General features: G+C 39.3%; 2 protein-coding genes across 3 annotated transcripts in view; both read right to left on the bottom strand.

Moving 5' to 3' along the window:
• The window catches only part of slc37a3 (solute carrier family 37 member 3), a 307,587-nt gene that overhangs the window by 45,168 nt on the left and 242,360 nt on the right, over nt 1-20,059 (bottom strand). The gene's annotated exons all lie outside the window — the stretch shown is intronic.
• large1 (LARGE xylosyl- and glucuronyltransferase 1) overlaps nt 3,786-20,059 on the bottom strand; it is a 42,675-nt gene continuing 26,401 nt past the window's right edge. For both annotated transcript variants that reach the window (XM_056260356.1, XM_056260355.1), the window contains exons 6-15: nt 14,494-14,665; nt 12,914-13,018; nt 12,721-12,833; nt 11,909-12,034; nt 10,277-10,432; nt 9,985-10,148; nt 6,574-6,852; nt 4,949-5,095; nt 4,518-4,713; nt 3,786-4,051 (exon numbers count right to left, since the gene is read on the bottom strand). In XM_056260356.1, coding sequence (XP_056116331.1) covers nt 3,854-4,051; nt 4,518-4,713; nt 4,949-5,095; nt 6,574-6,852; nt 9,985-10,148; nt 10,277-10,432; nt 11,909-12,034; nt 12,721-12,833; nt 12,914-13,018; nt 14,494-14,665 — 1,656 coding nt within the window. In that variant the 3' untranslated portion in view covers nt 3,786-3,853. The remainder of the gene's footprint in view (nt 4,052-4,517; nt 4,714-4,948; nt 5,096-6,573; nt 6,853-9,984; nt 10,149-10,276; nt 10,433-11,908; nt 12,035-12,720; nt 12,834-12,913; nt 13,019-14,493; nt 14,666-20,059) is intronic.

Genomic DNA, 20,059 nt, shown 5'->3' on the forward strand with positions numbered 1-20,059 from the left:
TTTTTTAAACATATTGTTTTATGTTGTCTTGTGGAGAGTCACATGATGTATAGCCTATATGAATATGAAGAAAATCTTGTTTTTATTTAGATATGTATTTTTCTCCATGCTTGTTTCTGGATCTTACATTTTATTAATAGTTTGCTATTATAATATTATTATTATAACGTAATAATAATTATTACTATTACTAAAAGTAATATTAGTATTAATGATAATTAGTGATTAACATTATTGTCATAATTATACGTTTTATGTTTATTATGATGAAGAGGAATCAGTCAATGAAATAAAAATGAAGTAAATTCAGTCTATTTTTCTTTAACGTTCTCTCTAAAGTGCGTTAGAATTGTTTATAATATTCCTTTAAATGCAGACTTCCATTCTAATTTATATATTGCTGCAGCATTTTTTTTTTTTATAATTAGTAAAATAATTAATAAAAAGTTTATATTTAATACACCCTAAAAAGGCAAAACGACAGCCGTCTCTGTGAAATATTTTACTTTTTTATATTTAGTGATGCCACCTTAATTAAGAGAATGACATTTTGAATGTTTTATGTGGTTAGGAGATTCATAATGCAATGAATGTATGCAATACTGAAACGGTGAAACATTGTTTCATCATCGTGTACATAACAGTAAAATGAGCAGGAGAAGACAACATGATGTGATTTTATTCAGAAGCAGTTTTTATCAGTGTTATCCTGGACATGTGGCTGTTTATATTCATATTAAACACACATCAATCAGCTAGTGTGCGCACACAGCTCAGCACATCTCGCGTACAACCTCAGAAAATACTGGAAAATAATGACAAAGCAAACATATCAATGAGCATCATAGCAACATTATGAAACATGTATATCCACAGAAGGGCACGGATGTAAGGCTTCCACGTCAGAACATTTCAGTGACGTGGACGGTTTCCAAACGAATACTAAATCAACTGGATGGTTGGAACCGAGTCTCCTTCAGATTTTACACACATATGCTGTCCATTAATAACTTCATCTGCTGGTTTGACTTCTTATGCAAATACAGGAGACTGGGGCTAGTTGTCACCAGTGTTGGGGGTAACGCATTACAAGTGACAAGGTATGTAATCAGATTACTTTTTTCAAGTAACTAGTAAAACTTTTAAATTTACAACAAAGTTACTTTTTTTTTTAAATGTAACGCAAGTTACTTTGTTTTCCCATGTATTGATTGACACCTCTTCTGTCCCCATGATGTGAACCTTTGCATGTACTCATCTCATTTGCACAAAAACACAACCTGTTTTTCTCAAAAAGAATAAAAACAGTGAAATGCAAACTCAGAATATTGTGCAAACCTGCATTCATTAAATATGTTTACACAAATATACTTTATGTATTTAACCTCACTTTATTGACCTGTATTTGCTGCTGAGCTTTGACGATCCGATTCAACCATCCTAACAAAAATGACTTTAGATAAGATCACATTTGTTGAATTTTTTTAGTTTTTATTGCTTTTTTCTTCTGTGATCTAGAATGTCAGCACAGCTGAAAGGTTTGTTTGAGCTGCGCCCTCTGCTGTACAGGAGTGAATTTGCATTTCCGTCAGCCTGAGGGTTATTCATTTCACTTTGGCGTGAAAGGGCCGTTACATTTGCCAAAAACAAACTTTTTTGTTGTTGTTGTTATTATAAATCAAACAAGCAAGCCCAGCCCAGGAGAGAAAAAGTAACGTAACACATTACTTTTTATAAAAGTAACTAAGTAACGGAATTAGTAGTAACTTTCCACAACACTGGTTGTCACATATTGAAAGAGTGGTTAATAAAAAAAAAAAACATGGTTTAAAATGCTTTGAAGTCCAATGTAAATGAATGCCCAACTAAAATGTACTATTCAATTTTTGTAATACACATTGAACAAGCGAACTCAATAAAAGCACCATGACACACATCTTACATTTTCACCGCTTTTTTTTTTAAAACTGCTTTACAGTTTGAATTATCTCGCAAAGGCATAAAACAGCCTTTAATATTTGCATTGCATGCCATCTTAAGATCCTTGCACACCGAGTCCGAAATGTTCGCACGTTAAAAAATAAATATGACCTCACATTGTGTCAATCACGTTTCAATAAAAAATGTAAAAGTGACAACTAGCCCAGGTTTAATCTAATGGACCTGTCTTGAATATAAGCAGCACACATTCATCATCACATTCATGTTGTTTTCACAGATTATTTGTATCTGCTTGTATCATATGTAAACACAAACTCTCCTTCCAAAATTTGTCACAATGCAATTGATAATGCAAGTGCGAGTGCGTTCTCAGCTGTGCCACAAGGGGCATCATGAATGCTCGATTTTTCCTTCAAACCAATAAAGTAAGATGAAATAAAGCAGCAGTCCTGTGAATGAGCTCAACTTATAGAGAAGATCTCGCAGGCTTACTGTAATGCTGTAGCCGATTAAAAGCACTTCATTGATACCGCGGTAAACACACTTATGCTGCCGAAAAGTCGTACAAACATCTTGAAAATATCTGATTCACAAAAAATTCACAATCATATAGGTGGTAAACTGATGAATCTCAGTATATAACGTCAGACAGGACACGTTTCAGAGATGTATGGCAGATGGAAACGGACACACGTTGAGCTTGTGTGCAGTCTCTGAATATCAGTCGCTGATAATTCTCTGAACACATGTTGTTCGCCGATGGGGAATAACAACTCGTGACACGTCCCGCTGCCGCAGCGGCATCAACTACACTATCTTTTACAAATAATGAAGAAAGTGATTAAGTTGGTTAATTAAGCCTGCAATCGAGTGCATAAGTCTGTTAGTGTGCTGCGATGCCATTTAAATAACCATCTCTAACGTGTCAATGAAGTGTTCGCTTTGGCCTCTCGTTACGGATTATTGCCAGTCCGATGAGTGAAGATCCCTGTTTATTACACTGTTCACATCTGCAGTGAGAATGAACACATTTCCCACTACTTCACAACACACAACAACGGTGTCGACACAGAGACTGAAACCTTGAATCCAGAGAGAGAGAGAGAGATTGTTGATATAATGACAGGCAGATGATATATAGAGAGACAGACAGAGAGGAAGACAAAAAAATATATATAGACAGATTTACATAGATTGTTAGACAGACAGGCAAATGATATAGAGAGAGTCAAACAGATATAAAGAGATTCAGACAAACTGTTAGATGGATATATAAACAGATTGTTAAATAGATTGTCAGACAGACAGAGATAAGCATAGTACAACAGATATAGATCGAGGGATATAGATTGTTAGATAAACAGTTTTTAGACAGAGATAAAGAAAAATTATTCAACCGACAGAAGCATTGACAGAAAGAATGATTGTAGAGATGAAAAGAGAGAGAGAGAGAGAGAAAGAGAGGCATAAGGTCAACAGATAGGTAAACAAACCAATAGATTGATATTCAGAGAGTCAGATGTGAGAAAAGGTAGCAAAGAGACAGACTGGCAAATGGTTAGACAGTCAGAATGAAAGATTCAAGGCTTTAATCTGAAGTGCATCAGTGTTGTTGTCCATTTTTAATAAGTAACAACAGACACCATTTATTCTAGAAGTTTCCGTTTGCTGAATCTGCTCGCCTTCTCACAAAAGTGACTTGGAATCAACAGTTTAATTCTCGACACTGGTGTCAAACGCCACTGATAAACGTCTCGTCGGATCCCTGAATGAATGGATGATCACAAGCCGTGCCTCCTAATAACCCTGCGTTCCCAGTTCCACTGAACGCATCCATAAAGGTGCTGTCACACAGCGCTCCAGGATCAGCTCGTGGAGGTTATTGTTTCGGTTTCTGGGACGATGTGCTCGGCTAGCTGTTGTTATCCACTGTCATGTATTTGAGCGCGGCGAAACCGTAGCGCCGAGACATATTCTGCTGAAACTCTTCCTTCAGCGTCTTCAGACAAGCGCGGTACTGTTTGTTTGAGCGAAACTTGGTGATGTCAAAACTGGGCGCGTGCGGCATGTGGATCATGTAGGCGTTGGGCAGAACCACAAACTCGTACTCCTGCAAATACACAACAAACAACATCACATGCTGAAACATCTATTTATTCCCAGGAAATAAGATTACAGTTATAAATATAGCTGCAATTATCGGGGTTCAAGCGGTTTGAGGCCTTTAAGCACATGCGTAAAAAAGATATGTTTTATTTAGCAAGCCTGTTAACGTCTCAATTATAGATGGAAATGACCATTTTCAGCCAATGCAGGAAATTTACCATAGGAAATATATGGGTTTAGAGTTTTTTAACAGTAATTCATTGGCCGATGGTGGACGTGTTTTTTGATAGCATTGTTGACGCATAGACAGTCTTAGACACCTTTCCTATGCGATTACGTAATGCGTGGTGCATTGCAGTCCTAGTGCAAGATGGTCATTTGTGGTTAAAAAGTATATATATTTTTAGTTTTTATAGAAAATTTTAGCTTTTTAATGAAATTTAAATAGTATTAATGCAGACAAGTGTTACCTGAGCATCCAGCTCCATGATGTGAGCTACTTTATTCCACCCAAACCCCACAAAGCGCCGGTCGTACTCGGGGCTTTCTCGTCTGACCATCACATACGGCTCAAAGTCGGCCTCCCACTGAACCCGGTACGGTGTTGTAGCGGTTCTCCATTTGGCAAAGTCTGTGGGAGCATGACCTTTTGTCCAGACGTGATATCTGTGGACAAGTAAATGATTATTCATTTTTATTGAGTCATCGTAAAATGGTCAAGAAATTGCAAAAACGTACAAAAAATAACAATAATAAATATAACTAAATGTATAATTCAGGTAAGTTTGCGATAGGTTGGTTCAATCGATTAACTGAAATGAATTCATTCAAAATAATCATGAAAGACTCAGTCACAAATGTAAGAAAATATCATCTGCCATAAATTTAGTATTGTTTTTACCTGAATGTGAACAGAGTGCCCATATCGAGCTGTGACAAGAGCTCTGCTTTAGATTTGGGAAAGGACAGCCGATAGCGCAGTGTTTCAAACGCCGGAACCACAAGAGCCTTTTTAGTGTTCGCCATATCAAGCTGAACAACTGATTTCCTAAAACAGAAACAAGATGGATTACTTGTGCAAATCACATTCACAACCTGAGAACATTTTGCTGACACCAATATTGGAAACCATGCTTGGATGTACATGGGTTGGCACCCGTATTTCTTATTTTTAGAGCAAAATGAGTTTTGCTTTCAGCTTTTATTAGTTACATTGGTATTCGTCTAGTATCTTACCAGTCTTTTTTTGAAGCAAACAAGCACACCAGAGTTTTTCTCTCTTTCTCCCAAAAGGTTCTCCCCTGTTTTTCTATGACTTTTCTTCCCTTGTATTTTTTTTTTCTTACATCATATTTTAACAAAGTGACATCAAAAATGTTTATGAGCACATGGTTTAATCTAAGGCAAATTTCTCTTACAGTATTTATCAGTGTTTCTTAATACGTGTTCAACACAGATTTTTTATAAAGAAGTGCAAGAATGTTGACAGTATAAATTCTTTTTTTTCTATTATTGACAGTAGGCTAGCCTAATAAATGAAACACAAAGCCATTTTAACAAGGCCTATCAATATTTATTTATTTGTTATATTATCTGCAATGATAACGAAAACCCGTGCAGCAGGACTATCAATTTATTTATAAATTCAGTTTAATTTTCTATTGATTATAGATAGGACAATATACTATATTAAAATTAAACTGCACGTTTCCATTGATTGTGAAGTTAGACATTGAAAATGGCAGCTCAAGCGCAATCGTCAGTCATTTTTTCCTTGTTATGAATTGTATCCTATTTTCCGTTATTACAGTCAACTACGCAAAGTGATATGGAACTGTAATGCGGTCAAGACCTGCCTGGAACTACTTTAGGCGTCCGTTTCCCTGAAAATAATCAGATTCAAGCACTCAACAGCCCCGTAGTATAAAAAAAACGTAATCGGCCCCAATACAGATCCTTGAGACATCCCTAATTTTCACATTTCCGGGGTTCTCAGAAGCAGAAGTCATCATAGTTGTGTAAACTTCTATAGCGATGAACGGAAGATGACACCAAATATAAGTGTTGTATTTTGCATTTAATCTAGCAAAAAAAAAAAAAATCTGCATTTCCACAGCTTAAATGTTTTTTTTTTTTGAGAAATTTATTACAGATGTCAAATATGCCATCACTCCCTCAGCTGTTGCATTAGAAACACCCTCACAGCAGCGTTAAATCATTTTTGTCATTTACTGAGGAGGTAATATAACACAAAGTATAGCATTATAAATGTATTAAATTTTTTTTAATTTAAATATTAAAAACTTTATTAGATTTGCGATGTTAATAACTGTGGAAACAGTTTCCTACTCAAATTATAATTATATGAATTTAAACTATACTGTTACAGGGTTTAATAAAGTAGCACATGGGCTTAGTTTTAGAATTTTTTAATGATAAATAATAACAATCTGTAACCACAGATTTAGGTTTGTGGTCAACAGTTGAGATGAGACCAAACCAAATGGACCAACATTGTTGTCTTACCTGAGGTACTCATAGAGTCCATACATGGGCAAGAAGTCGATATCTGACAGGAACATGTAGGGTGTGTTGACCTGGCCCAAAGCAACATTACGCAGCAGGTTAACAGGGTAGAACTGGCCTTCTTTATAGACTATGTGGTATCCCACGTTGCTCCTGCTCATCAGAACCTCCGAGCCCTGAGCGTATCGCAGAAACTGCTGGGCTTCGGCATCGGAGAGGTAGAGCGCCAGACTGATGGGCCCTTCCCAGTGCTTACAGATGGCCTCTAGCATCTGCAGCCTGGAACAAAGAAACACTCCAGTAACTGACCAAAAACATAACAACATACAATCTGATACAGTGCGTCCCGAGACCATTTATTTTATTTCCCCAGCGTGATTTAATAATGATTCAAAAAGTATCATGTCCTTCAATGGAAGCAAGGAAAAGATTCCCACCCCTTCTGACCAATTCATTTTGCATGGTTTTCTTTCCAGACGTTTGTGATAACCAAACTTAATAAAATAATTTAAATGGGGCACCGATTGAACAGCCACCGATCTCGATTCATAGTTTTCGGTGACTGGCATGGAGAGCTGGAGGGCAAAACATTCATAGAACAGCACCACAGACCTGTCAATTTTCCAACCCTGTTCCTGGAGGCAGACCAACAGTGCACATTTTGGATGTCTACATTATCTGACCCATATATTTCTGGTCTTAGAGTCTCTACTAAGGAGCTGACGAGTTGAATCAGGTGTTTGATTAGAAAGAGTTTGAAAAAGGATACACTGGACTAAATGTTAATTGACCAGAAGAGGTTTAGTCGACCACCAAATTTTGCAAAAAAAACAAACAAAAAAAAACTCCACAGGAAGTGGCGAATTCATGCTGTCCGTGACGGACAGATTGTTAACACGTCTGGTCTCTGTGGTAATTACGCTATGTCCGGCAGGAAATCCAAATGTTCATCTTATCATTTGAAACATGCAAGTAGCAGCCTTACATTAGCTACTTTACATGGGCGGTCGCTCTAATGTTAAGCTAGATAAATGTGTGCTATTATTTGGTGCGTATCTAAGTGTTCATGTGAAGATCACTTGCATTTTTTCCTGATAACAGCGAAAAAAAAAAACGAAATTCTGACTTTGTTCTTTGAAATTGCAATTTTATTTCTTCCAATTCAGACTTTATAACTCGCAATTGTCAGTCAGTCTATTTTTTTCAGGGGAAAAAAATTAAGACCTGTGGGATATAAACTCGCAATTCTGAGGAAAAAAGGCAGAATATTAAAAAAAATTCTTAGAATTGTGAGATATAAACTTTTTTTTTTTTATTCCATGGCAAAACAATGAAATGCAACAGAATGGTGCGACGTCACTTTGTAGGCCAGCCGTAGCATCACACTGGTTTATTACACTGGATTATCACTAAAAACAAACTGTGTGATCAACAAAAGTTTATGATACTTAACAATCACAATGATTTTTGATGGTAAAAAAAACAAAAAACTAATCAAATCTGTTTTTAATTGTATTATTTCACAAAATATAAATTCTCAGAAATTTTAGAGTGTGGTACATTTTAATGCAGCATATTAACTTGAAAAAGGTTGCCACGAGGCACTTAATAAATATTGGTGATATCAAATATCCTGATCTACTACTAATTACGCTACTAAATATAGAGCACTCACATTTGTATTAATTTCTAGTCAAATAAATACTTTATACCTGAGCATAACAAGAAACAAAATTATAAATCACTATAGATTTTACTGACCTGAATATACTCTGATATTTTCTGATATTAAAATTGCTTACTGATTAGTAACAAAGAAAAGATTTAAGAAACACCACACAAAAAAACAAAAACATTTTCAATATATCAATGGTTGAAGTATACAAAAACAGCATGATGTACTGAACAGACTGCACTTCTATCCCTCAAGAGCCTCACTTTCATTCAAGTCGAACTAGATGTGGCATCTACTCTGACAACCTTATTGCTCTTGAGTGCTATACTTGGCCGTCAAAGAGGTCATGCCCTCCAAGATGACAACGGATTGCATCCGTCACTGTTGACAAGAACGATAACCCTCTGCCACTGGCACTGACTGATGAGTTGTCTGAAGTAGCCTGAACATGCCTGACTAAACAGAGCCATCCCTCATTACACTGATCACAAAAGCCGTGAAGCTTTGACTCAAAACATTCCAATGGGGTTCGTTTCCAGAAGCAGTTTGCCAGTTAATGTCATCAGGATGATGAATGATGACAAGGCAAATCATTTTAATTGAGTTCAGGCCAAAGCGTGAATGCCATTGCGTATGATCATGAGTAGAGTATAGGATACAGTGCGGTTCAATTAGCAGGGAACTCATTTCAGTGTTCATTTACAACATTAAAGGGGTGGTATAATGCCCTTTTCACAAGATGTAAAATAAGTCTCTGATGTCTCTAGAGTGTGTATGTGAAGTTTTAGCTCAAAATACCCCACAGATATTTTTTTATAGCATGTTAAAATTGCCACTTTTTGGGGGTGAGCAAAATCGCACCGTTTTTGTGTCCCTTTAAATGCAAATGAGCTGCTGCTCCCGGCACAGAGGGCGGAGCTTCAAGAGCTTGTGTGTGTGTGTTAGCAGCTCCGATAACCTCACACAGACAAGCACTAAAATGTCAGAAACTGTTCTTCCTTTTATGTTTAAACTGGAGTCGGACAATGAAGAAGTGACAATATGTAGAATGCAACAGGACGTTTCTGAATTCTTAGTTGATGAATTTATGTTGCTGATGTGTAGTTAACTATCTTCAATTAGCATATTCTGGCATGATAATCTATAAATCGCTCGTGTGAGAACTGTTGTAAGATGCCTACAGTGTGACATGCTATTGCATTTGTGTTACGTACTGTATTGCATGTGAAAAGACGGATGCAACATCTTGAGCAGACTCACAAATGCACTCTAATACAACAACTCTTCCTCTTCTCAACATGGACTACGTGTTCCCGGGAGCGGGGTTTATGTAAATTTTAGGGTTAGTGATGTCACTAACCCGGGAGGAATGTCGTGTGGTCCCTACCAGCCGTTTGTTGTAGTCATAAAACAACATAAAACTAAAAGTCAGTAAAACTATTTCTTTAAAAGCAAATATCTTCCTTTGCTTTGAAGTAGAAATTCAAATTTCTATAAAATTATGATTTGATTATTTTCCATTGTGGTTTCACTAAGTTTGTATGACTGAACCTATTTCAAGTAATAAAAACTTATTTGAATTTCATGGCTAGAACATAATGCATATCATAGAGGGTTAAATGGCATCATCCACGGATCAAGTTTTGATCAATTTGATTTAATGTGCCCTATATTGGCATGATGTATTAAATATCCGTTGGTGAGGAGGTGTTGTAAGATGGCCTATGTTCTCTTACCTGTCCATAGAAAGCTGGGCCACCAGCGTCACGTCTGTGTTATCTAAGGTTGGTTCATACTCATAGTGCAGGAAATAGACGTGTGTGCGGTGCACAGTAAAGCGCTCCCGACGAAACTCGTAACATGGGTCATCTTCATCCAGCTCGGATAGGGTCTTTTGGAGCTGCAGGAATATTAGAAAAACAAGTGTTATTCTTTCATGCTGCCTGAACAAAGAAATCATTGCCGACCTTTACAACTTTAAAAGTTGCAGTTGAAGTTGCCAACATGAAGCACAGTGATAAAACTCACATTCTCCGAGTTGTGGTCTGTTTCACTGGGACAGCCAAAGAGCTCACGCCTCAGCAGATTCCCATCATACTCCAGGAACGTCAGATAGAGATTCCTGAAGAACTCCACGTGTTTGTTCTTAACACGCAGTTTCTTCGGAGAGTTCCAGTGAATCACCTGGAGTTCAGAAATGTGGGAAATTATATGAATCAACCCTTTGCTTGATTTGGTCTCTTGTTGTTTCTTTCAATATTAAGCACATACACTATTTTGCCAAACGTTTTGGGACATCTGCCTTTACATGCACATGAACTTTAATGACATTCTTAATCCGTAGGGTTTAATATGGAGTGGGCCCACCCTTTGCAGCTTTAACAGCTTCAACTCTTCTGGGAAGGCTTTCCACAAGTCTTTTTGGACTTTGCTTTGTGCACTGGTGCGCAGTCATGTTGGAACAGGAAGGGGCCATCCTCAAACTGTTCCCACAAAGTTGGGAGCATGAAATGGTCCAAAATGTCTTGGTATGCTGAAGCATTAAGAGTTCCTTTCACTGGAACTAAGTGGCCAAGCACAACCCCTGAAAAACAACCCCACACCATAATCCCCCCTCCACCAAACTCTACACTTGGCACAATGCAGTCAGCCAAGTACCGTTCTCCTGGCAACCACCAAACCCAGACTCGTTCATCGGATTGCCAGACAGAGAAGCGTGATTCCTCATTCCAGAGAACACGTCTCCACTGCTCTAGTCCAGTGGCGGCGTGCTTTACACCACTGCATCTGACACTTGGCATTGCTCTTGGTGATGTAAGGCTTGCGGCTGCTCGGCTGTGGAAACCCATTCCATGAAGCTCAATAGTCTACACACTGATCTTGAGCTAATCTGAAGGCCACACGAAGTTTGGAGGTCTGTAGCTATTGACTCTGCAGAAAGTTGGCGACTTCTGCGCATGCGCTGACCCCGCTCTGTGATTTTACGTGGCCTACCACTTCGTGGCTGAGTTGCTGTTGTTCCCAATTGCTTCCACTTTGTTATAATACCACTAACAGTTGACCGTGGAATATTTAGTAGTGAGGAAATTTCACGAATGGACTTATTGCACAGATGGCAACCTATCATAGTGCCACGCTTGAATTCACAGAGCTCCTGAGAGCGACCCATTCTTTCACAAATGTTTGTAGAAGCGTCTGCATGCCTAGGTGCTTGATTTTATACAACTGTGGCCATGGAAGTGATTGGAACACCTGGATTCAATGATCTGGAGGGGTGTCCCAATACTTTTGGCAATATAGTGTATGTAGATGAGGTGTTTGTCCTGGCAGCTATACACCCTTATTTTTAACGTAAGCGAGGCACGGCCTCTGTCTGACTTCCGGTGTCATCCGCTTCCCTATTTTTAGCTGTACAAAACAGCTCGTTATGCAGCTTAATATTGAAAACTTGTATGTCTTACCATATTATTTGGCGTAATTATGAACACACTGGTATAGTTTCACCATTTACTTCCCTTTGTTATTCTTGTAGTTATTTACCTATGGCGGTTAATGAAGCGGAAGTCTCACATATTCACAGAATATAGTGTTGCAAAATAAGGTGGATACGTGTGAAGAAATTGTGTGCTCCCCCTTGTGTCAGCTCCACAGTGATGTCACCTTGAGGTCGGACACGTCTTTGTAGCACTTCTCAGAGCGGGTGTGATCCGACAGCTGAACATTCCAGAAGCAGGGCAGCTGGTGCACCAGGAACGGGTTCTGCTTGATCACAGCGTTGAAGATGTCCTGCAGGCACAATATTGTTCATAAAATTGATATTATGTTAATTTTCTAAAGCAGCTCTACTCTAAAATAAAATTGCATCTGCATTTTGTTGTTTATGATGATAGAATTCACAGTGCAAAATTCATTCAGTGAGTACACAGAAACAAACGCCTATGGTTGGCTATTGCATTCATATACTCAACAAAAACGTGATTTGTTATGCTCAACGCTGCAAAAAACAATGTATAAAACTAAATCTTTGATGCAACATGAGCAGATATATATATGCATTTCCGCATTCAACACTTTATTCATTTACATCACTTTCATTGCGACAGTCATTGATTTGTTTAGTTGTTTATGGGCAATTTTTTGCCCCAGTATCTTCAATTTGGGGGGAATTTTGGTGCCATTTCTTGCCTCTAGTCTGTTCATCCCCGACTCTGATCTGCACTGCACCCTGCACTCTGCAATCCAACTGGCGTAAATCTGCTGTAGCGTCGGAGGACTTTAATCCCCGTCTACTTCTTATTTATTCATAAACAAATCAATTGAGGGTCTCCCATGTGCTTTTTATGTGAAGCGCTACTGGCATTGCTGCATGTTGCATCATACAAATGTGCCTAGTTAAAAATTAGTCACTTATAATGTACTAAGTAGACAGCAGGGCAGCTCAGTGGGGATTGAAACAGAGCCAATGTGTTCACCTGATCAGCAAGTGATGTAGACAGCATGCTCATGAGCTCTCTCTCTGCCGTCAGCCGCCACATCTGTTCCCACTTCAGCTTCCTCAAACGATCCAACAACAGCAGAATCACACCTTCAACACACACACAGCACTTATAACATAGTAGATGTTGTATATTCTAAGCGTGATAATCAGAAATCTGGCTGACGTACCGGTGTTAAAGCCTCTGCCCAATGCTGGCCACGGCCGATGGTTCTTCCACAGGTTCCCCAGGTACCAATCGCTCTGATTCTCCACTAAACCAAGAACCTGCTGACCTGAAACACACAAACACCACCACAGTGACTTAATTTACATTACTGATCGGTAGCATCTAAGTTACTAAATATCACTAAGAAAAGTAGGAGAAGCCACTGTATAAAGTAATTTTTATATTTAATAAAATACTTGCATATCAGAGCGCACAGACGAAATGAAATAAGCACGTTTCGGAGGATGCCTGATGTTTGGCTTTGACGACAGACTTTCCTCAGGCATTTCAGAAAAACCAAAACAGCATTTCAGATGCTGTGCAAAAAGATTTTTGCGCTGGTTAGTCCAGTTATGTCGCCCAATCGCGAAGTCACATGTTTTTTTGATGCGCATAGAGTTTTTTGTATTTAGAAAATTTGTTTACATTGTAGTTCATGCACATTTTTCTAATCGGATAAAAAATGTATTCGATTCAAACGAGAGCACAAGTTTTTTTATGCGCATTTTTAGAATGTATGCGCATCTTGGCGTTTCCATCTAGTGTTTTTTTTTTTGTGATATCCCAAAATTTGCATAAAAATAGGTGGATGGAAATATAGCTAATGATTGTGTCTTGTTCAAATGTTGGGGAGTTGCATCACATGACATTTTACAAACTGACCTAACCTTACATTTTTATTAAAGTTTTGTTTTGTTTTGTTTTTATTGAGATTGAGTAGAGATTTATCATTTTTCTGCATGCTGGATGCACTTTTTGACTTTTTCCAAATATTAATAAGCAGAACATTTTTTTAATTACGCAGCTTCTTAAGTTTTTCTTTTCAAGAATTTCAATCTTTTTTTTCAGGTTTTTCTCTTCACTGTGATATCAGAACAGCTGTATCACCCAGACATTTCTGACTTTATGCCCCCTAAAAACATGAACATGAATTTCAATACAGAAATGAAAAAAATCCCCCCAAAAGTGTGTGGTGTGAATTAGCATATAGGACAAAATAAATAAATGAGTGTCACATCACTGATTTAATTGACATTAAATCACATTTGTGTGTGGAGTAACAGACGGGTACTGAAGATCCTAACAAACGGTCAATACGACATGCACTTCTCTAGCTTTCCTTTCATCTGTTCTTCAAGACACAATAATCAAACATATTCAACAAGAGTGTGTCGTTGTTTCTAAGCAACAGGGTTTCATGTCGAAGGCCAATCAGGTTGCTCACCCAGATTTGGCTGGTGATGTGAGTACAGTGCATACGAGTAACTGTTAAAAACACTTCAGGCATGAGATCAAATAATGCAGTTAAAGGGGCTCAAAGGGGGGTATTTGATACAAGCTCCAAACCAGTGATTCAAAACAAAAGATTCGTAATTGTTTCAAAGCTTTATGAAGCAGTGTTTCGAAAGCGCCCATCACTAATGTACAGTCGTCTGAAAGCTCACCAGCCACAAAACTTGCATTATTTCATTAAAATAAATTTGTAAAGTGCAATCGACACAAAAACAGCTATCATTTCAATGAAATATTATTCAAAAGTACCTTTGAACTTGTGGAAGACGACCCACAGCTCAGCGATGTCTGTGGCAAAGGTGATGTCAGTATCCAGGACGATGACCTTCTCTAGGTCGGAGGGCAGCGTCTTGGTCAGCACCAGCTTCATCAGGCCATAGATGCCAGAATAATGCTTGTTAGGGATCCAAGACACCTCAGACTGGAAAACACACAAAGAGAGCAAAGAAAAAACATCAAATTAATTTAAAAACTGCAAGAGTGCAAAAATGAAAAAGGCAGGAAGCATGTGTGTAATTTCAAATGATTTACTCCGTAGAGCAGCGTTGCACTGTCTAAAATAGACATGGGGTCCTTGGTAAATTTTAGGACTGTGAAAAAAATATCTCCCAATCGAAATGCCAAATAAGCAGCTGCAATACTTTTTGCCACTGATTTAAATGTCAGAAAGTATTACATGTTCGGACTAACCAAAATGGTGCTGATTCTCATGCCGGGGACTGGTGCTGGTGCTGGTTCAGTGGCTGGCTGACTCACCAACCAGGCTGGTGCTGGTTCAGTGGTTTGGGGTTTAGTCCCGGTTGAACTGCCCAAAGGTCATCCATGTCTGTATGTGCATGGGCATTCTGATCATTGATGATGATCAATGAGCATTACAGAGCTCCCCAACAAAGCTTATGAAGATTACTGTTAGAAATTATTGTTGTATATAAACGTTTTTTACTGCTCTGATTCAATTATCAACCGTTTTAACTGTTACTTTATTTGATTTGTATAATAGCACAACATAAGACCAGAATATTATTCTCTACACCAGGGGTTTTCAAACTTGTTGTGTGTGTGGACCACTATTTCTAATCAAGAATTTTCGCGGACCACCTCATAATACACATAATAAAATATGTCTACACACAGTCCTACCTGAATTAATCCGCACCTCTAAATAGGCTTACTAGCACTAAAACTATAACTGGTCATCACATCAGTACAACAGGCTTGTTAAAAGAACGTTTACTGCACACACATTTTTTTTTTTTTTACAAAATACACATTTAATGAAAACACAGTAGGCCTACTCCAGCTTAAAAATAAAAGTTGTCAAAAGGATAAGCCATTGGAGTCTATTTGCTAGCCCGATATGAACGTAGGCTAATATCCCCCTTTGTCCCCCTCCACATCTTTCCCTTCCTCTTTTTATCGTCTGTCTGTCTAATATAGGCCTATATTAAAAACAAACAAACAAACAAACAAACAACTAAATAAATGCTCACCAGCTCGGTCTCATGAAACTGCGTATCTATACCACGAATTTAATTTCTCGTGCCATTTATATGCTAAAAATAGTTTTTGCGTGCATATGATACGCACTTTATGGCGTGTAATACGCACGCACTCCAAACCCCTAATCCTACCCAAGGGGTTTCCAGTGCGTAGCATATGCACGCAAAAAATATTTGTAGCGTATAAATGGTACGTGAAATTAAATTCGTGGTATAGATACGCATTTTAATGAGATCGTGTTGGCTCACCTAATGAGATGGATGATGTTGCTTTGCAGACGTTAATTTCTGGATGTCAGGTTCCAGTGATGACAGCCTCAATCTGAGATCTGGTTCAATATTAAGTCTGTTCCGATATTTTGACTTAAACATGACCAGGGATGAAAATCCTGATTCACAGAGGTAAGTTGTTGGAAAAGGCACAAGCCACTTCAGGGCTTTGTCGGACAGCTCGGGGTATTCTGTGGCAACTTTCAGCCAAAAAGCAGGCAGGCATTTCTCAGAAAAGTCCATTTTTAAAGCACTGTCACAGGACAGTTCGGCCAGGCTGTCTTGCTCTCTGGAGGTGAGGTTTGTCAGGATGTAGTCATCCAGTGTGGCAAACGGATTTCTTATCCAATTCGCTGTTGTGTCGGGGGTTGGGAAGTAAATCCGTAGCGGAGTTTTCAGCAGGTGCAGGTGCTGTCTGATATCATCTTGCACAGCACTTAAAAGGTGCGTGTCTGAGCTGTCTAAAAAATCACAAAGATTTGGAAATGAGTCATAGTTTGCCTCCTCCACGCACCTGGCCCACATCCCCATCTTCTTAATTGCGGCTTCAACTTTGTCTTGCGTATGAAAAAGAGTAACCGACTTCCCCTGTAGGCTCCTATTTAGTCCATTCAAGTGCTCAAAAATGTCAGACAGATTTGCCAACTTGGCAAGCCAGTCTGCATCATTGAATCGACCAGAAAGGTCGAACTTGGAGTCAAGTAGAAACAGTCTCACCTCATCTCGCAACTCGTAAAGCCGTGCAAGCACCTTCCCTCTTGACAGCCACCGGACCTCGGTATGGAGCAGCAATTGTCGGTGCTCACTGCCCATCTCGTCGCATAAAACTGAAAACAGTCTTGAATTCAGTGGGCGGGCCTTGATAAAATTGACAGTTTTTACTGCTTCATCCAGAACAGTTTTGAGATCAGGTGGCATTCTTTTGGCTGCGAGAGCCTCTCTGTGGATGCAGCAGTGGATAGATTTCGCTTGCGGAGCAACTGCTTGCACACGTTTAACAAGGCCGGTGTGTTGGCCTACCATGGCTGCTGCCCCGTCTGTGCTTATTCCCACGCATCTTGACCAATCAATCCCATGTTCTGTGATGAAACCGTTCAACATGTCAAAAAGTGCCTCTGCGGTTGTGCGTGTCTGCAAAGGTTTACAAAAGAGAAATTCCTCCTCTATTTCTCCGTTGTATTCATACCTTACGTAGGCGAGCAGGTTGGCGAGGTTCGCTATGTCAGTGGATTCGTCCAGCTGAAGAGCAAAATATCGACTGGTTTTGATCCGCGATATTAGCTGGTCGTTCACATTGCTGGCCATCTCCTCGATTCTGCGCTGCACAGTGTTGTCTGATAATGGAATAAAGTCCATTAACTGTCGTGCTTTGTCACCCAGCATGATACCCACAGTCTTTTTAATTGCTGGTAGCACCACCTCCTCCCCGAGTGTATGTGGCATCCCTTTTTTCACCATGATTCGGGACACCCGGTAAGAGACTTCCACTGCTTTAGCAATAGCACCACCTGCAGATGTCGATTCTATAACTTTTTTGCTTGTGCGGTATTCCTGGAGCTTGCTTTTGAAAAACTCGACTGGCTTGGACTTAAATTCCCCATGCTTGGTTTCCAGATGCCGGCAAAGATTTGATGGCTTCATGCTCTCGTTAGCCAGTGCCTCGTAGCAACAAATGCAAACGGGCAACGGCTCGTCTTCGGGGCCTGTGTAGCTGAAACCTAATGCTAAGTAGCTTTCGTCGTATTTTCTCTTCTCCCTCCTTTTCTTAGTTTTTTTATGAGGAATCTGGCTCGTAGATGCCTCCGACTCACTGTGAATCTCTTTATTGGGTGCCTCTTTTCTCTTCAGAGAACCTGTTTCTATCCACCGATCCATATTGTGGTTCTAACGGCACCGAACTTGAACGTCACGGCCGAGCGCCACTAGCTCATTTTAATAAGCACAATAACTTGACAATTTAATTAAAATTTTATATCAATATAGGCCTACATTTTCTTTTTACTTTTTATTTATTTATGGGAATTTCCTGGTAAAATGAAGGTAAAAAAAAATATTCTTTTATATTTTATTTTGCCTTTCCACGGACCACCTGCAGTACCCTGCAGTACCGGACCAAAGTTTGGGAATCACTGCTCTACACTACCCCACTAACATGGAAAAAGACATCTCTGAATTCCCAGGAAGTAGTCGAACCAGACTAAACTCTCGAACTACTCATATAGAGCCGTGGCCAAAAGTTTAAAAAAGTTTGCTGATTCAGTATTTGGAGATTATTTTTTCACATATTTCTATGGTATACTGGAACACAATGAAAATTTTCATGCGTTTTAAAGGCTTTCATTGGCAAAAACTTTCAATATATGCAGAGTACCAGTGTTTGATACGTGGCAGTGTTTGATGCATGGCAGTGTTTGATGCATGGCAGTGTTTGATGCATGGCAGTGTTTGATACGTGGCAGTGTTTGATACGTGGCAGTGTTTGATACATGGCAGTGTTTGATACATGGCAGTGTTTGATACATGGCAGTGTTTGATACATGGCAGTGTTTGATACATGGCAGTGTTTGATACGTGGCAGTAGTGTTTGATACATGGCAGTGTTTGATGCATGGCAGTGTTTGATGCATGGCAGTGTTTGATGCATGGCAGTGTTTGATGCATGGCAGTGTTTGATACATGCCAGTGTTTGATGCATGGCAGTGTGTGATGCATGGCAGTGTTTGATACATGCCAGTGTTTGATACGCGCCAGTGTTTGATGCATGGCAGTATTTGATGCATGGCAGTGTTTGATGCATGGCAGTGTTTGATACATGGCAGTGTTTGATACGTGGCAGTGTTTGATGCATGGCAGTGTTTGATACGTGGCAGTGTTTGATACATGGCAGTGTTTGATACATGCCAGTGTTTGATGCATGGCAGTGTTTGATACATGCCAGTGTTTGATGCATGGCAGTGTTTGATACATGGCAGTGTTTGATAAATGGCAGTGTTTGATACATGCCAGTGTTTGATACATGGCAGTGTTTGATACATGGCAGTGTTTGATACATGGCAGTGTTTGATGCATGGCAGTGTTTGATGCATGGCAGTGTTTGATGCATGGCAGTGTTTGATACATGCCAGTGTTTGATACACGCCAGTGTTTGATGCATGGCAGTGTTTGATCCATGGCAGTGTTTGATGCATGGCAGTGTTTGATACATGGCAGTGTTTGATACATGGCAGTGTTTGATGCATGGCAGTGTTTGATGCATGGCAGTGTTTGATGCATGGCAGTGTTTGATGCATGGCAGTGTTTGATACATGGCAGTGTTTGATACATGGCAGTGTTTGATGCATGACAGTGTTTGATACGTGGCAGTGTTTGATGCATGGCAGTGTTTGATACATGGCAGTGTTTGATACATGGCAGTGTTTGATACATGGCAGTGTTTGATGCATGGCAGTGTTTGATACATGGCAGTGTTTGATAAATGGCAGTGTTTGATACATGGCAGTGTTTGATGCATGGCAGTGTTTGATACATGGCAGTGTTTGATGCATGGCAGTGTTTGATACATGCCAGTGTTTGATACATGCCAGTGTTTGATACATGCCAGTGTTTGATACATGGCAGTGTTTGATACGTGGCAGTAGTGTTTGATACATGCCAGTGTTTGATACATGGCAGTGTTTGATACGTGGCAGTAGTGTTTGATACATGGCAGTGTTTGATGCATGGCAGTGTTTGATACATGCCAGTGTTTGATACACGCCAGTGTTTGATGCATGGCAGTGTTTGATCCATGGCAGTGTTTGATGCATGGCAGTGTTTGATACATGGCAGTGTTTGATACATGGCAGTGTTTGATGCATGGCAGTGTTTGATGCATGGCAGTGTTTGATGCATGGCAGTGTTTGATGCATGGCAGTGTTTGATACATGGCAGTGTTTGATACATGGCAGTGTTTGATGCATGACAGTGTTTGATACGTGGCAGTGTTTGATGCATGGCAGTGTTTGATACATGGCAGTGTTTGATACATGGCAGTGTTTGATACATGG

The sequence above is a fragment of the Rhinichthys klamathensis genome, unplaced genomic scaffold (assembly GCF_029890125.1).
Source record: "Rhinichthys klamathensis goyatoka isolate OS25496 unplaced genomic scaffold, OSU_Roscu_1.1 h1tg000176l_1, whole genome shotgun sequence".
Lineage (NCBI taxonomy): Eukaryota > Metazoa > Chordata > Actinopteri > Cypriniformes > Leuciscidae > Rhinichthys > Rhinichthys klamathensis.